Below are 16,295 nucleotides of genomic sequence, written 5' to 3'. Positions count from 1 at the left end.
GGAGAGAGAGACGGACAGAAAGTTAATTCCACACTCCATCATCCCTCTGTGGACTCAACCCTGTGGACGTCTCTCAGCATAATGTCCCCCCGGCTGGGGACATCGGTCGCCAGGGCAACAGAGACGGAGCACCGACTGTGGCCTCTTGACTCCGTTGCCATGACGACGAGTCAATGCTCACACGGTGACTCAGCAGTCTGTCATCGTCGTGATGACTCAGCAGTCTGTCATCGTCGTGATGGATTACCGTTGTTTGAAAGTGGGACACGGACACAGAGACGGGTCAGACCGGCTCATTTTACTATCTAATTTACTAGTTTTGAGTTTTTATGATAATTTGAAAGGATATGGAGGATTTTAGATGTGTGGTAAATATAAATATAATCTAAAATATATCCCTTGAATATGAGATTGACTGAAACTTGATGGATTTATCGATACAAATCTGTGTTTTTACATAAACATCAGGATCAGCATTTATATTTGCTTTTATTAACACTTTTGAAAAATTCAGTTTGACCTAGTAGGTCGACCTTTTGTTTTTATTTTGTGACATCATTTTTATAAGACAAACTTAATTCCTCACATTCTACGTTTAGAAAAAAGTGAATTCAAAGTATTTAAAAACAAACATGAGGGTTAAGAACGACTGAAAAAGACTAAAAGTCAAAAAGGATTGTGTTTCTGGGCTTATTTCCACTTTCCAGCTCTGCAGCACATCATGCATCATAAAACAGACAGGCTCAAAAATATCAGACCAAAGCAACAAAGTGCTTGTTTGAATAATTCAAACCCAGCGAGGTCACGTGTCCCCCTGCAGGACAGTGACGGTGCTGCTCCTCTCAGCACCTTCACCTCCACCTGCACAGTCCTGCTGCAGGCCGGGCCTCGGGACAAGAAGCTGCACTTCCACACATAACCAGCGGAGGGCAAGACGCTCACAAGAGTGGACAGAGGACTTTCACCTTCCAACTGGATTCAGAGAAATTATTTGAAATGAAACTTCTTCAGAAGACGATGCTCCAGAATTCACTGTGTCCCTGATACAGAGCAGCATCAGGAGACGTCTCTCGATGTTCAAGTAAGAACTAAAAACTATCTTTAGCCACAGAACTAACAATATCCCTCCACTTGTCCTTAGTGACACCTTTTCTAACTCTCACAGTCTATTTGCCTCTCGCTCGCTCGTCTGTGTCACACTCTCTCTCCTCTGACACGTTCCTCTATACGAGACATCAGCTGTTTAAAAAGGGAGCTGATGAAACACGTGCTAATTGGACGACAGGAACAAATGTGTGTAACCAGCACTGAGTGTGTCTCAGCTTGTGTGAGTTTCTCTATGAACCGGAAAATTTGCCTTTATACCGATTTTCAGTCATTTCCAGTGTTTCATTAGGACACAGTGGTTGTTGATGACTAAGAGGATTTACTGTAATAACTGGTCCTCCGACAACGAGCTCCTGTCACACAGGGCTTAGAAACCATTAGGATTCTACTGGTGTATAAAGTCAAACCAGTGTCAGATCAGACTGTGATTGAAAAAGACCGGTTTCAGGTATGTGAAGCCAACACAAAAGAGCCTGAGAAGTTATTTCCTCCTCCTGACTTCTCAGACTTCTTCATCTCCAGGATCCACACTGAGTCAATAAGCTCTCCGGAGAGCAGGTCGCTGGGAGGCCACAGTGTTTATACTGGCCCTGTGTTTGCACTGCACAGACACACACACACCTGTTAACAACCTGCACACCTGAGCAGCTAGAGAACATACCAGTCGTCCCGCAGAGCAAACACTGATGTCACCCGATAGGAAGCTCAGTTCAAAGAGTCTCACTTTGTCTGGTTCCTGTGTCTTTGTCTTTGAATCTTCTTTACGTAACATGAGATTCATTTTCTTCCTTTCCACCTCAGCTCTGCCTCTTTCTGTGTGCCTCTGGATTCCAGCTGATGGAGTCAGACTCATCCTCTTGTTTCCTCACAACCCTGAAGTTTGTCCTTCTACTTAATTAAGGCAGCTCTGCCAGAGTGTCTGGGAAAGTCAATGTGACCAAACAACGTGAAAACTGTCTTTCACATTTCCCAAAATCCAATTTTAACATGTTCATATTTTTGGTTCGGTCCAATCAAAAGATCCAGAACCTAAACATGTCCATTAACAAAGATGACGAAGCAAATATTTACATCTCACAACATTGGAAAGTAGATGTTCTTGATATTTGAGGCTCAAAGAAATAACTCAAGCCATTTGATATTCTGTCCATTGACTCACTTCAATGTTCAAGCCCAGCAGTTGTGTGTCTTCACCTGTGACCCACATTCACAGCTGGTGAGGCTCTGGCAGCTGATAGAGTTTCCTCCACCGGCTGTGACGACAGTTGCTCCAGAGTTATGGGGTCAGTTACGCCACGTGACAGACATACCGCACGTTCTCTCCACACAGCCGGAGCAGGTGTGACAGAAGGTATATGTACTGTACATTATGGATATGATGGAGTGTATGCACACAGGCAGCTGTCTTTGAACACATCTAGAGTTACAGTCTGAGAGAACTAGAGGAGCAGAGCAGAGCACAAACCTCCGCTCAGGCCCAGCAGCCCCTTGATTCCCTCACATTCCCCTGGACACATATTTAAAACTATACTAGAAACATATAAACTTAAATCTGCATAATCTCAGATACAGATTTGTGGTTTTATCTTTCATACAGCAGCAGAAATCACATGTAAATCTGCTAGATCTGTATTTTTTTTTATTGCACCATATTCCACACACTCACAGATATCAGTGAGTCAGCTTTTTACCTGATGTTCACATATTGTGCGTGATGTGTTGTGCACGGTGCAGGGCAGACACAAACACACACACACACACACACACACACACACAGATTGAGCTGCAGGTATTTAAACAGATGAGGTCTTTATGCAGCTGCTTGTTCAGATTCAATCTCCTCTGATGTTTCTTTATCGACGCAGCAATTGAGATCCTGGCTCGACAATCTATTATTTAACATCTGCATTTCCAGTAGACCATTCCTTTAATTCAATATCACCATTAAATATTTACTCCAGACACACACTCGTTTTTTGATCAACACTAAACAGGACGGACGTGTGAGCGCTGCCAGACGGAGGAGAGAGATTAAACATCCTGGAACTTCAGAGGCGTTTCTCAAGGAAGAAGGAAACTGGACAGATGCTTGAAACCGAGCAGCAGGAAGTTTAATAAATAGTCCTTTAAATATGAGTTTGTTTATTTCACTCATTTGATTTGTTATTGCTTTACAGCAGCAGGAAGTTAACTCACATTCAATTTAAGGTTTAAGACACAGCTCCTTTATGAGCTGAGACCTTTGAGGGTCATCGACTCTGTCAAGGATCACATGGTCAGAAACTACAAGTCCTCTGGTTCAGGAGGCCGGGGATTATGGGTAATATATCCACCGTTCAGTGAGTGGGACTAAGCACACAGAGCAGAGGTCAAGGTCGAGGTCAAGATCTGCATCTACACAGACACACAGAACAGACACAGACCTTGATGAGATGCTTGTTGATCCATTTTGTGAAGGTTTTCTTCTGCACCCTGTCCCGCTCGTCTGGAGGAGAAACAGAAGAGGAGAGAAAAAGGGAAAAGAGGTTAATAACATCATCTGAAATCCATATGCTCATAAGCATCTATACACAGATCCAGCTCAGGTGAGGAGAGGATCCGAGTCTCTGAGGGTTTACTGACAACAGGACAGGAGGGATACTGAATAAAGTAACCTGGGAATTATAATTAAAGGTTGTCTATGTAGAAAAGACCCAGTTCTTCACTCACACACTTCATCAAACCAATAAGACAAACTGGGAACTGGAGGACTTTGTGTTCTCGGCTGTTATTACACGTGTCTTATCTCTGAGTGGAGAATAAGCCGTTTATGACCTGATGTGAAACACGAAGGCAGGTTGATAAGAAACAAGACCTCTTGTGACCTCACACACCTCCAGTCCATCACAGCTGTGTTGTTTCACTTTGACGACATTTAACTCCTTCTCTCTTGTTACCCGACATGTTTCTGATTGTGTGTTTCTGCTCTCAGATCAGTTCTCATCTGTCTTTGTAAAAGTTTCCGTGTGAGTCCGGAGCTGAGGTGTGATTTTGCAGCCAGTCCTCCACGAGCCAGAGGAGTGAGGCAGCCGGGCCAGGAATAGAGCCTGATGCTGGGCCACTACTGTGTTATCTACCACAACCACCACCTCCTTCTCCTCCTCCTCCTCCTCTTCCTCACCACACGGAGCCTCTCTTCCTCTCCAGGCTCATATCAGTCTGTCTGAGAGAAAACACAGACCCCCTCTCTCTTTCCATTCCCGCCATTCTGTTGAATATCTGACTTCCTGGTGGAGGGAGAGGGAAGCTTCCTCTCACACCAGATGTTCTACAAGTTTAATTTAAGATGTTTGAGACCATAAATCAATGAAATGTAGAATCTATATGCCAAGTATGACAAATGAGGGAATTCTCTATAGTAGTAACACTTTGCCAAAAGTGACAATAATAATAAGTAGCCAAAAATCATTAATACATTAATCTGCAAGTTGCTTTGCCATGAATCAACCAATTAATAAATGTCCTCATTTAGTTTTCACTTATCCTTTAATTGATGATTGTCTGACCATTTATTAATCAACTAATCATTTCAGCTCAATTCAGCAAACCAACTGTTTAACATTGAAAACATTTGAAGCAACGGTTAAAAAAAATATATATGAAGAATTTCTCACGACCAAATTATTAAACAGCCAAAACTCTGATCTCATTTTACTAATCTTATAAAAAGCCATTATTCTGCCGCCATAAATAACATAACCTTCCCTGAACTTATTTGATACATAGGTTAAATATAATTATAGTATATTATTATATTTTAGTCTGTTAATGTTAAGTGACGAGTTCTCATATCAACACCAGACAGGATTTTCCCTCCAGATTCAGCTTCAGCCAATCAGAAGCCGGCGTGCAGCAGGTACATCCCCCCCCCCCTCCTGCCTGTTGTTTATCAGCTGCCCCGGTGAAGCCACGAGGGAGAGAAGCCGAGAGCATCAACGGTATCACTTCCTCCTTCAGAGACTCGGTTATCTCTCTTTTACTTTCTACACACGTGCATACACAGACACACACACACACAGACACACACACACACACACTCTGACAGATTTCCACACAACAACTCCGACACCTGCAACTGTCGAGCTCCGAAAGTAGAGAGGATTTCCACAGAGGAAACTGGATTTAGGATTTAGTGGGTGAAATATCTGGACTGGATAAAACTCAATCTCAGCACCGCACAACACACACACACACACACACAGACACACTAAGGGGTTTACACAGAGGTCAAGCCCCCTGGCAGAAAACTGATATTTCAACATGCTCTTGCTAAATAGTTTCACCACTGCAACACGCCTCCCTTCTAAAAACCTGCCCGGGTAGATGAGCTAGTTAACCCAGAGGAAACACTCAGGCTTTGACTTGTTATAGGTCTCACACACTCACACACTCACACACACACACACACACACACACACACACACACACACACACACCCACCCACACACCCACACACACCTGTATCAGTTGACTGTTAATGATTTACCATGTTAGGACTTGTTGTCGGGTTTGTTTAAATGTTGTATTGAGAGTTATAAATCCAAAATGTGAAAATCTGTGGACATGACAGGAGGAATGTGAGAGTGACAGCTACAGAGAGGAGTTCATTCATTCACTCATCTACAGAGGAGGCCATTGTTAAGACGTGCACACACCCCCCTGGTCACACAAACACACACACACACACACAAACACCCACAATGATTAATGGAGACCACATTTAGAATAACTGTTGTCACCAGTATGTGCACAAATGGGAACTGTTCAAACACACAGTGGAGCACGTGTTGACATGAGGTGCTCCACACACCGGCAGCATGTACACAACCGGCGTGAACAGCTACTCTACACACACACACACACACACACCCACACATTGTTCAGACACTGACCTGCACAGCACATGAGCGAGTACAGGTGAGCATTGAGTTGACATTCACTCCTGTAGTCAGGCCACATAGTCCAGCTCTGTGTGCTCCTCCTGGGATCACACCCTCACTTCATACTGGCTCATGGTCCAACACACTGGTTATTATGGTAGAGGAGAGACGTATCCAGGACGTGAGCCACCAGGAGGACGCTGGCCAGTACTACCAGTTAGAGGGGTGTCTTCTCTCTCTCTGCTGGTTCGGTCTCAGCCGTTTCCCTCTCTCCTCGATCGCTGCCATGATCGGCCTCTCTCCACCGGCCTCCTCTCTCTCTCTCTCTCTTTACTCTCTCTCTCCCAGCAGCAGCAGCTCTCACACGTGTGTGTCAAAGTCAGTGGAAGCTCCTCCCCCTTCGTTCCAAGAAGGACGGCCTCCTTCAGTCCCTCCCTCCTTTGCTGCTTCCTCCCTCCTCGCCTCACTTCTTCAAACTCACCAGTCAGTGGTGCACTCGCTCTGTCCCTCCCTCTCTCTCTCTCTCCCTCTCTCTCTCTCTGTGTGTCACTTGCTGGCTCGCTCTCGGTGTCCAGGCCCCAGCTGACGCTCTGTGCTCAGGCAGCTCCCGACGCTCTGTGCTCAGGCCCCAGCTGACGCTCTGTGTCCAGGCCCCAGCTGACGCTCTGTGCTCAGGCCCCAGCCGACGCTCTGTGCTCAGGCCTCAGCTGACGGCGGCTCTGTAGAGCTGCAGGGTGGCTGCTCTGTGTATCTGCGTTCTATCTGCAGTGATTCGCTCTGCGGAGGTAAGCTGCAGCTCCCCTCGCTGACATTGACACCAGCTCTTGTTTTTGGTTCACTGCCCGGAGGGGACCTTGCGTTGATGTGAAGTAAATCCACAGTTTGAGGCAGTTTGTCCTCGTCACAGAGCGGAACAGGAGGAAGTGCTGATGTGCAGGAGGAACTGAGGCTCGTTGAGATATTCTCTGTAAGATATGAAGATCCAGGCCATGTCCGTCTATGATTATGTAATCCACTTGAGTCTTCCTCAGACGACTCCAAGAAAAGCTTGTTTTGAAAACACGCACACACTTCCACTAGAGCTGGTATCGCAGCTTCTTTGCCTTTTACTCCTTTTATCACATTTGATTCTCCTGAAGAGGTGAACGCACACTTCACAGGTTTCTTATGCACAAAAGAAAAAAGCAGGTTTTAGATCTGCTGCTTTCTAAAGAAAACTGAGAATCGACAGCTGGACTTTTCTTAAAGCATCAGAACAAGAGTCGTTTGTGTCATTAGTGCGGTTGTGTGTCTGTGTGTGATGGGGAGGAGAGGTGACGTACACAAAGAACAACACAACGAGTCGTCAGCAGTGAACAACAGCCTTGAGGCAGATTTCCATTCTTCTCTCAAAACAGCTCCATGACCAGGCCAACGCAGCTCGGAATAATTTCTGCACTGTCGTCTCTTTAAAATAAAACAATGACTCAGCACAAACTAAAAGCTGTGGTCACGGAGTCAAACAGTAAGTCCTGGAGAGGTCATGTGACCAGGTACACACACACACACACACCTGACCAGGTAAGAGACAGTGACTCACACGATGGAGCCACAACAAACTGAGCAACACAAGCTCCTCCTCTTCCTCAGTCCACAGGCAGCGTCACTCCTTCCCGTCCATCCCTCCTTCTTCTCTGTCCTCCTCTTCTCTGCTCCCTCCTGCCTTCAGATTCTTCCTCTCCTCTTCTCTTCCACCGTCTCCTTTCTTTCCATTTCTAAGGGACCGTCAACACTAAAAATACCAGACGCAGCTTACTCCTCTAATTCCAGACATGCGTGCTTATCCCTCCCTCCCTCCTTCTCTCCCGTTATCACTTCTAATCTCTCTCGCTCTCCCTTTCTTTTCCCCCCGTCTTCCGGTCTTCTGGTTTCCTGCTCGTGTGATTCAATTAAAATCCAAAGTGGGAGGGATGTTTCTCTGTCCTTCTTTGCCTCTGCTGTTCCTGCATCTTCCTCCTATTTCACTTTCTATTTGAGTTTCTCTTTCAGCCAGAGAGACTCCCAGGGTTTATCCCCCCCCCCTCTCTCCCTCTCTCTCTCTGGTGACACTCTGAGGATGGCACCAGTCTTCACTCGTCATTTCATTCTCTCGTTCACTGCTACAAACACTCAAAAAAATGTAATGTTTGTAAAGCTCAGATCTGCAGAAATCCGCCGACTGAAGGAGACAACATTTTAATTTGTTCCCTAAATCCCTCTTTTAAATCTCACATATCCAGACTTTCTCTTTCCCCCTTGCTCGTGGACACTATGTCCCAGTCACTCACTCGCCATCTGTCCAGTAGGTTTCAAACCCCCGTCATCAGATTAAGATCAGATTCAATCTGCCCACCTGCAGCACAGTGACACACCTGAAGGCTTAAATACAGCAGACAACTGCACCAATAACTGGAATGGGACTCAATCGAGTGCAGACTTCATCCAGGACTCAACGGTTCCCTGACATTCAAACATGCTGCACCACATTGCACACCCTCAGATACATAACCCCATGAATATAGAAGGTTTTCCATCAAGTTCCAATAATTCATCCCTGAGAAAACTGTGAAAATGTCATAAAAGTGTCACAACGTTCAAGTCAGTGAAACGATTGAACGAGCTCCTCCTCTCCTGATACGACTTCCTTCAACCAACTGCCATGATAATCTGTTCAGATGTTTTTGTGTAATCTTGCTCTCAAACAGACTCATAATCCAAAAGTGTTAAACATTTAATTTAAAGTTTCAACTGTTCAAGTGTAAACCACTAGAATTTACAGGTGTAGATTTTTTACCACATTCATTGTATAAAGCTCCACACCCTGTCAAGCTTGGGCTACCAGCGTGTTTCCTGTGTCAAGAGAAAATAAGACCACAGTGTCACACACACACACTCACACTCACACACACACAGACACACACATACACACACACTGCGGCTGTGTTAAACATCACTAGCTCGTCTGCAACTAAGAGACGAGATCAAACAAGCCAGTAAACACGAAAGTTTGACACGTTAGTGAAATCCGGTCTCAGAATCAGTCTCATGGACACGTCTCTGAAACCACTCACTCAATATGAGAGACACACAGACAGTATTTAAATCAACCAGAGGACACGAGGGGACATGTTAAACTTATGGAAACACCCCAAAAAAACTTAAATATGAGCTTCAGCAAAAAGTACAGCGACACAGCACATAGAAACAAGCATCCTGGAGTGAAGTCTAATGGGCACAGCTCCCTCATGTGACCAGTGGACAACATGCACAGTATTAATTAGAGCAGTAGTGATTACATTATTATCAATATAAAGGTTCCGTGCTCACTGAACAGAACTTTTTGATTATTTCTCAGGTTTTGAATATTAATATTTCCTTGCGACACTTATTCCCTCCACAGTATTTATCTCCTCATTCATTTCTGCTCCATTCAACTCGTTCATGTTCCTCTAACACTTTGTGAACACGACTCCATCACTGGTCACTTCCCTCTGCTGCCCTCTCTCTATCGATCAGCCTCATCGATCTGCACTGTCACGTCAGTTCAGTTATTTCTCCCCTGGTGAGTCCGAGCCCCGGCGGCTGCACTCAGATCAGATTAAACACACGTGTCAGGGACCAGATGCCTCCTCCACCTGTGAGGACTCATCTAGAACTGGGCTCCAGTCTTTCCAGTGGGAGACGGAGCTGAACCAACACAAGCTCCACAGATCACCAGCAGCTACTGGGCACAAGTTCAAAGGTCGGAATAAAACACCAGGTCAAAGTGGTTAAGATAATAAACCCAGTACACAGGCCCAGAGTTACACTGGTTATTTGTACCAGGGTTTATATCCTGTCTGTCTCTTTAAGGCTCCATCCCAACTTTTTAAACTTTGCAGAACTTAAACTAAATAACACATTTGACCAAACTGGAATCTGTTTAATTCTGAGTGTTTACCATTAGCTTTGAATAATGAGACCCATGACTGGACTGAGCAGCTTACTGGCAGCACAGCAGCTCGTTGTTTAGTGAAGAGTATGATGTCATAAACACACACACACACACACACACCAACACACAGACACACACACACTGTAGTCTGCAGGTTGAATTACATAAATGTGACAACGTGAGTCAAAGGCCCATGAAATACAACAGCCTCTCTCTACAAAGAGCCAAATATGGAAGATTCGGCTGCTCTGACTCATGGAGCCGAGGCTGATGAGACACTTGAATTAAGTCCTGAAGCACAGAAAAGCATTAAGAAGGTGTCTCGCTGCAACAGGAGCTGGAACCAGGAGAAGTGAGGTGATCTTCACGGCAGCACGAGTCTCTTTACATTCCACCTTTTACTAAAATAGACGCTGCAACGTGCTGCCAACGCTTCAGCCTCACGCTAAACTCTGCACACACAGGCTGAGCTAAATAAGTTCGATATATGACATTGCAGGAGGGGTGTGGTTTAAACAGGAAGCGCATGGAGCTGATGTCCAATCGTCCCCTCCTCTTTGCTGGAGGTAAGCCACAGCAGAAGAGGAGAGAGGAAAGTGAGGAGGAACAAATGATCCTTTTTCTTTTCATCAGGAGAGAAACGTCTGAGGTTAGTTTACCTTGTGGAAACGTGGGAACACGGCGGCGGCGGCGCCGGTAAAACCAAAGTCCAGCGGCTGTGAGGATGTGAAAGGTCACAACCAGGATGGGAGTGATCACTGCCGGGTCGCTCAGAAAGTCCATGTCCTCCGACAGAGACGTCCACACGGGACGAGCAACCGTTCTCTACTTCTGAAAAGTCGACCGAGTATAAACCGAGAGAGAACAAAAAGTTTTGGCCTCAGGGGAAAGTCTAAAAGCCGGCGTCATCCATGATGGAGAGAGTTTCCAGTCGCTTTAAGGATCCGTCTCGTTTCACTGAAGACCGCTCTGTAATTTCTAAAACTATAATTTCCGCAGCATCTCTCTTCTTTCAGTCCATTAACCACTGCAGCTGAAAAACTTCTAAGTCCTTCTCTCCATTCACATGCCCTCCCTCTTTACACCCCCTCCCTCCCTCTCTCTCTCTTTCTCTCTCTCTCTCTCTTTTTCAATGCCGCTCGCCCTCCGACACTCTGGCAGTGAATTCCAATCCCCTGAAACAAGCGAGCAGACTGAAGCCGCTGCTCAGTGCACCGTTAGAAAACCGGTACAATAATTAAATGAGGCTAAACAGACGGAAATGGGAGTGTGTGTGTCTGTGTGTGTCTGTGTGTGTCTGTGTGTGTCTGTGTGTGTGAGTGGTTGCCTCACTCTCACCACACGGGAAATACCCTCATGTTCATCTTCCTCTGAATGTCAGGTGTAGTTCTAGTTTTGCCTTTTATGATTTTCGACAATTGTTTTTATGCGTTTCCCAGCAACTTCATTTGCATTTGCATAAAAATGCAATGTCAATGTGTTGGCAGCAGTTTGTGGTGTGTGTGTGTGTGTGTGTGTGTGTGTGTGTGTGTGTTTATCTCTGTTGCTATGAGTGAGCAATGCATCCTGTCTGTGATATTTATTCACGGCTATCTTTGAACGATTGCCGACTTTGACGACGTGTTCAGAAGTGTCAGAGGAGGCCATTAAACCAAAGTCATGGTTGTGTGTCTGTGTGTGTGTGTGTGTGTGTGTGTGTGTGTGTGTAGATGTTTTAGACATAGACACATGATTCAGCATGATTCAAGCTGCAGACTAGAAGGCAGGGGGGGGGTCTCACCTTGCAGAGATTCCTGTGTGTGTGTGTGTGTGTCTGTCTGTGTGTAGACGAGTTATCACCTCTTCTCTGAAACGTAATCCACTGACATTTTAGTCCTATAGCAACACTCACACACAAACACTACACAACAAAAACTGACCTGACATTTCATCCCTGTCACGGGGGGGGGGGGGGGGGTTATGAACCTAAGTTCCAAGCGTCACTCACTGTCATGATCTTTTTAAATCATCTATTTAATAAACATTCATCAGATTAATATGATAAGACTCTAATTATGAAGCAGTGTTGGAACCAGTCCCTGGTTATTGGGAGAAGGCAGTGATGGTTCTATCCTGTCAGTCACTTCCTGATCATCACAAATACCAGATCACATGAGGTAATGGAGACGTGATGCAGACGCCAGCTGTTGATCCAGTGTTTTCCACAGAGTGACTCAGCTGCTTGATTCCTAATGCAACACAACTGAATTACCCACAATCCTTTCTGGCCAAAGATGACCTCTGTGTTTAAAAAACTAATTTGTCTTTCAAACAAAAAAGAGAGAACAGGACACAGCTCCCGAAACAAACAAAAACATATCTTTGACCACAGTCGGCTGTATTCATAAATAAAAAGATAATTAACTAAGATAATTAACAGATTTTTAAATTAAAGAAAAAACAGGGAAATCTGAATGAAAACAGTGATTGAGACAAAATCAGAGGAAACACAGAGAAGCAGATTTAAAAGTGACAAGAGACAAATTGAACAACTACACACATCTGTGTTGCTGCCACTGTGGGGCAGGAGAGACCAGCATGTGTGACACAAACCAGCAGCAGCTTCCCAGTGAACACACTGTGCCTAGTATCCGACAGCAGCTTTATTGATCCACTCGTCAGACCTGGTGTTTTATCACCTTCCACAAACAGAGGAGCCACAATATCGACTCTTCCTTCAACTATTGAGTTTTCAAATCATTTTTTAAAAGCTCAATAGAGTTCATATTTGAATGTTCTAACATCTATGTTCGATTCTACACAATATAATTCAGTTTCTCTTAATTTAAAGACTTTTCCTTTATGCATTAAAATCCCTCACATCAAGTGTCTTGTTTCCTCCTCTCACATGTGACTCAGGTTGAATTAGAAGCTGCTGCTGTGCACGTGACTCTGTGCAGAGTGTGTGTCGAGAGGTCAAGAGGTCAGGGGTCCAATGTCAAGCACCGTCCCCCCCCCCCCCCCAACCCGACATGTAGAAAATGCTGCGTCTGTAAACCTTACCAAGACACACACACACACAGCTACAACCAGGGTGTAACCAAGCCCGAGGCTGATGTCAGACTACACTATGAGCCGACAACACGAGAGGGGGGGGGTGAGAAGGAGAAGAAGAAAGATGGAGGGATGAGATAGGAGATGGAGAAGAAGAAAGATGGAGGGATGAGATAGGAGATGGAAGAGAGAGGAGGAGAGAAACTGCAGAGTTATTGTAAAGCTTCTGCATCAGCTGTTTGTGTTGGTGAGTGAATGAGTCTTTTCACTCAGATATCAGAGGGAGGAATCTCACACAGACACACACAGACACACACAGACATACACACACACACACACACACCCTTTGTAACTGATGTCTCCACCGTCTCTGCTTTTGCCTTTATCAGAAAAACCTTCTTACATAGAATCAAATCATGTGGATCTCTCTTGTATTATTCCTCTGCTCTATACGCTGCTTCCTATTGTGTGATTAATGCTGCAGCCTGTCTCGTGCTCCCCCCCCCCACCCCCACCCTCCCAGTACAGCTCAGTTCTCCCAGTCAGCATCTTTTAACACAGACGGCCTGGACACGGCCAAGGTCACCCTGACACAAACCTTCATCCTGCAGGAGGAGAAGCATGTTGATGAAGGGCAGAGGTAGAATCGTGGGTTTACCCAGAGACGAGGGCCGGCCCCCCCCCGAACTCATCTCTCTCCTCACACACAGAGCGATGCATCAGATCCATAAATCATATGGAGACACGCAGCACGTCAACCACACGAGACAATCATGTTTTACTGTAAGCACAAACGCTCAAACAACAGCCTATTTAAAACCTATTTAACAGCTGTGTGTACGTGTGGTGCCAACTGGAGGAGGAAACAGGAAAGAAGATGTGTTGATGAAGGAGAGAGAGAGAGAGAGAGAGAGAGAGAGAGAGAGAGAGAGAGAGAGCAGGATGAGGAAAGAGGACAGAGTGATGAATCCTCTAACCTTGGACTCGTAATGTCAGCGTAGGGACAAAAATAAAAATCACGGCGTTCTCTCCTCCTCTGTCATCCGTCCACTTCCTGTCTGCTGGGACTGAACTCCACGACCTCCATGTTTCATATCAGCTTCACGTGTGCGACCATAAACTCTGCAGGTATTGTTGTGTTAAGAATATTGTTCTTAATCCGAAATAATGAGGTACAATTTGTGTGTAACAGTGTTTTTAAAGAGATTCGCTCTTGTTTTGAATCCGCTCACCAGATAGACTTGTTGTGTAACTCTGTGCTTTTTTATCTGTGAGTAAAACATCTATTCAGAGTCAGCACACAGCTGCGTGTGCATGTGACCGTGACATCATCATCATCATCATCACTGTCCCCCAGCAGCTGTGTGACCTCTCACCTCTCCGCCAGAGAGCTGCAGCAGAAACACTTCCTGTCTGGAAACTGAGCCGGCCGCCAGAGTCCTGATCCGACATCCAGACTTCAGTACCAGGAGGTTTCTGACATGAAGGGAGAGCGGAGCAAGGCGGATGTGGACGAGAGGAAGAAAACACTTTCCAAAGTACATACACACACACAGACACACACACAGTAAAGAGAGGAACCTGGAGTTCTAGTGTTCAGCCACTGAAACGTCCTCTAACATCCTGAAACAGTGAGAGTGGTGCATATGTGATTCTGTTTTTCAGAACAATGATAAACAGTTGATTCATCGTCTGCAGAGGAAGTTGGAGCCACTTTGAAATGCATCCAAACTTTGGAGATCAACTCCTCTCCGCTGCAGTACTGAACTCTGCAGTTAGGGGGCAGCCTGGGTCCAGACACAGAGCAGTGTTACAGCATAAAACTCATTCAGCTGAAAACTCCAGAAACAAAGTTAGGTGTCACTCTTTGTTGCAGTTCCAGTAAACTGTTGTTTATCCTGTTGTCTGTCAACTTTGGTTGAGTCAGCATCTATTCACTGGTTTTATTAAAGGCCCAGTGAGCAGGATTCAGGAGGATCCACTGGCAGAAATGTAATATTATATTCATCATGGTTTTTATTAGTGTGTGATCAACAGACAAACCCAGAGAGAGGAGCTTCTACTTTTTAACGATAGATTCTAATAAATCCATCACACTGAACCTTTGAGTTACCAGCGCAACAACAATTACCACCAGGGAAACAACACAATCGCACACTGTTGTTCACATACCCAGTGACACATTCACACACACACAGTTCAGCTCCATCCAGACAAATGGATTTGGCATCATAAGCCTCAGACTGTTACTCGGGAGAGGATCATCACACAGCAGGGGGCCTCATGGCCTCACTGACACTCCAGTTAACTGAAGAGCAGAAACCACGTCCTCTTTATCTGGGAGATTTTAAAGGAGTTGTTTAGATTTCAAAGCCATTTACAGAAAGATATTAATAAAAAGCTGAGACGTAGTTTTATTTAAAAAGTTTGAAGGAGTTGTTGACGTCCAAAGTCCAAGAATTAGGACTTCAATAAAGAAACAGGCTTTTTCTAATAAACTGCAAATTGATAAACATAACGAGGAGCATGTCTCACAGTTATATGAATTTGTTTTTTTGTTATTTATTCATGGAGACAGTTAACTGAGGAGTGTCCACTGTCTCCTGCTGCGTCTCCTCCAGTGTGAAGACATGAAAAGCTCCTTGTGCTGTAACTGCTGACAGTTAAGTAACTTGTGTTTTGACAGGAGGACTAAACGGATCGCTGCACCCGTTCCAAAGAGCAGACAGGAACACACCCACACAGAGACAGACACACACACACACACAGACACACACACACACACAGACAGACACACACAGACACACAGAGATACCCCGAGATGCCATTAAGCGATTAGAGGACAGGAGAGGAGGATGACACAGGAGAGGATATAGACGAGTGTGACCCCCGGGTGAACTAACAGGGATGGATTAACAGGCGTTGACTCGTGGTCGCACACAAATACACACACAGCACAAACTACTGGGCGGGGGGGCAGAGTATTGGAGATGAAGTGATGAAAAAAGGGGGAGTTGAAACCGGCTGGAGGTCAGATAAGAGCTGTAGTTTCCTAAACCAGTGCTTTAACTGGGAGCTCAGAGAGAGATAACAGTTTCCTTCCTCTCTAATCTGTGTTCGACGTACACAGGTCGACGCCGTGAGAAAAGGTTCACGTCCCTTATCAACCTGTAAACATCACGTCAAGACACTTCCCTGAATCCTGAGGGGTTTGATTTGTTTCAGGGAATTAGAGGTTTCTGAGCGAAGGAGAAAAAGGTCTTTAATAAACTTTGGGAGTCAGA

At 45.2% G+C, this 16,295-nt stretch overlaps 1 protein-coding gene across 1 annotated transcript in view; it reads right to left on the bottom strand.

Annotated features, from left to right (window-relative positions):
* The window catches only part of macf1a (microtubule actin crosslinking factor 1a), a 136,026-nt gene that overhangs the window by 70,254 nt on the left and 49,477 nt on the right, over positions 1–16,295 (bottom strand). Inside the window, 1 exon segment of the mRNA XM_053446370.1 lies at positions 3,531–3,592. Within this exon segment, the coding sequence (XP_053302345.1) occupies positions 3,531–3,592 (62 nt within the window).

The sequence above is a fragment of the Pleuronectes platessa genome, chromosome 18 (genome assembly GCF_947347685.1).
Source record: "Pleuronectes platessa chromosome 18, fPlePla1.1, whole genome shotgun sequence".
Classification (NCBI taxonomy): Eukaryota; Metazoa; Chordata; class Actinopteri; order Pleuronectiformes; family Pleuronectidae; genus Pleuronectes; species Pleuronectes platessa.
The sequence above is the reverse complement of the archived record's forward strand: the minus strand, read 5'-3'. Positions and strand labels throughout refer to the sequence as shown.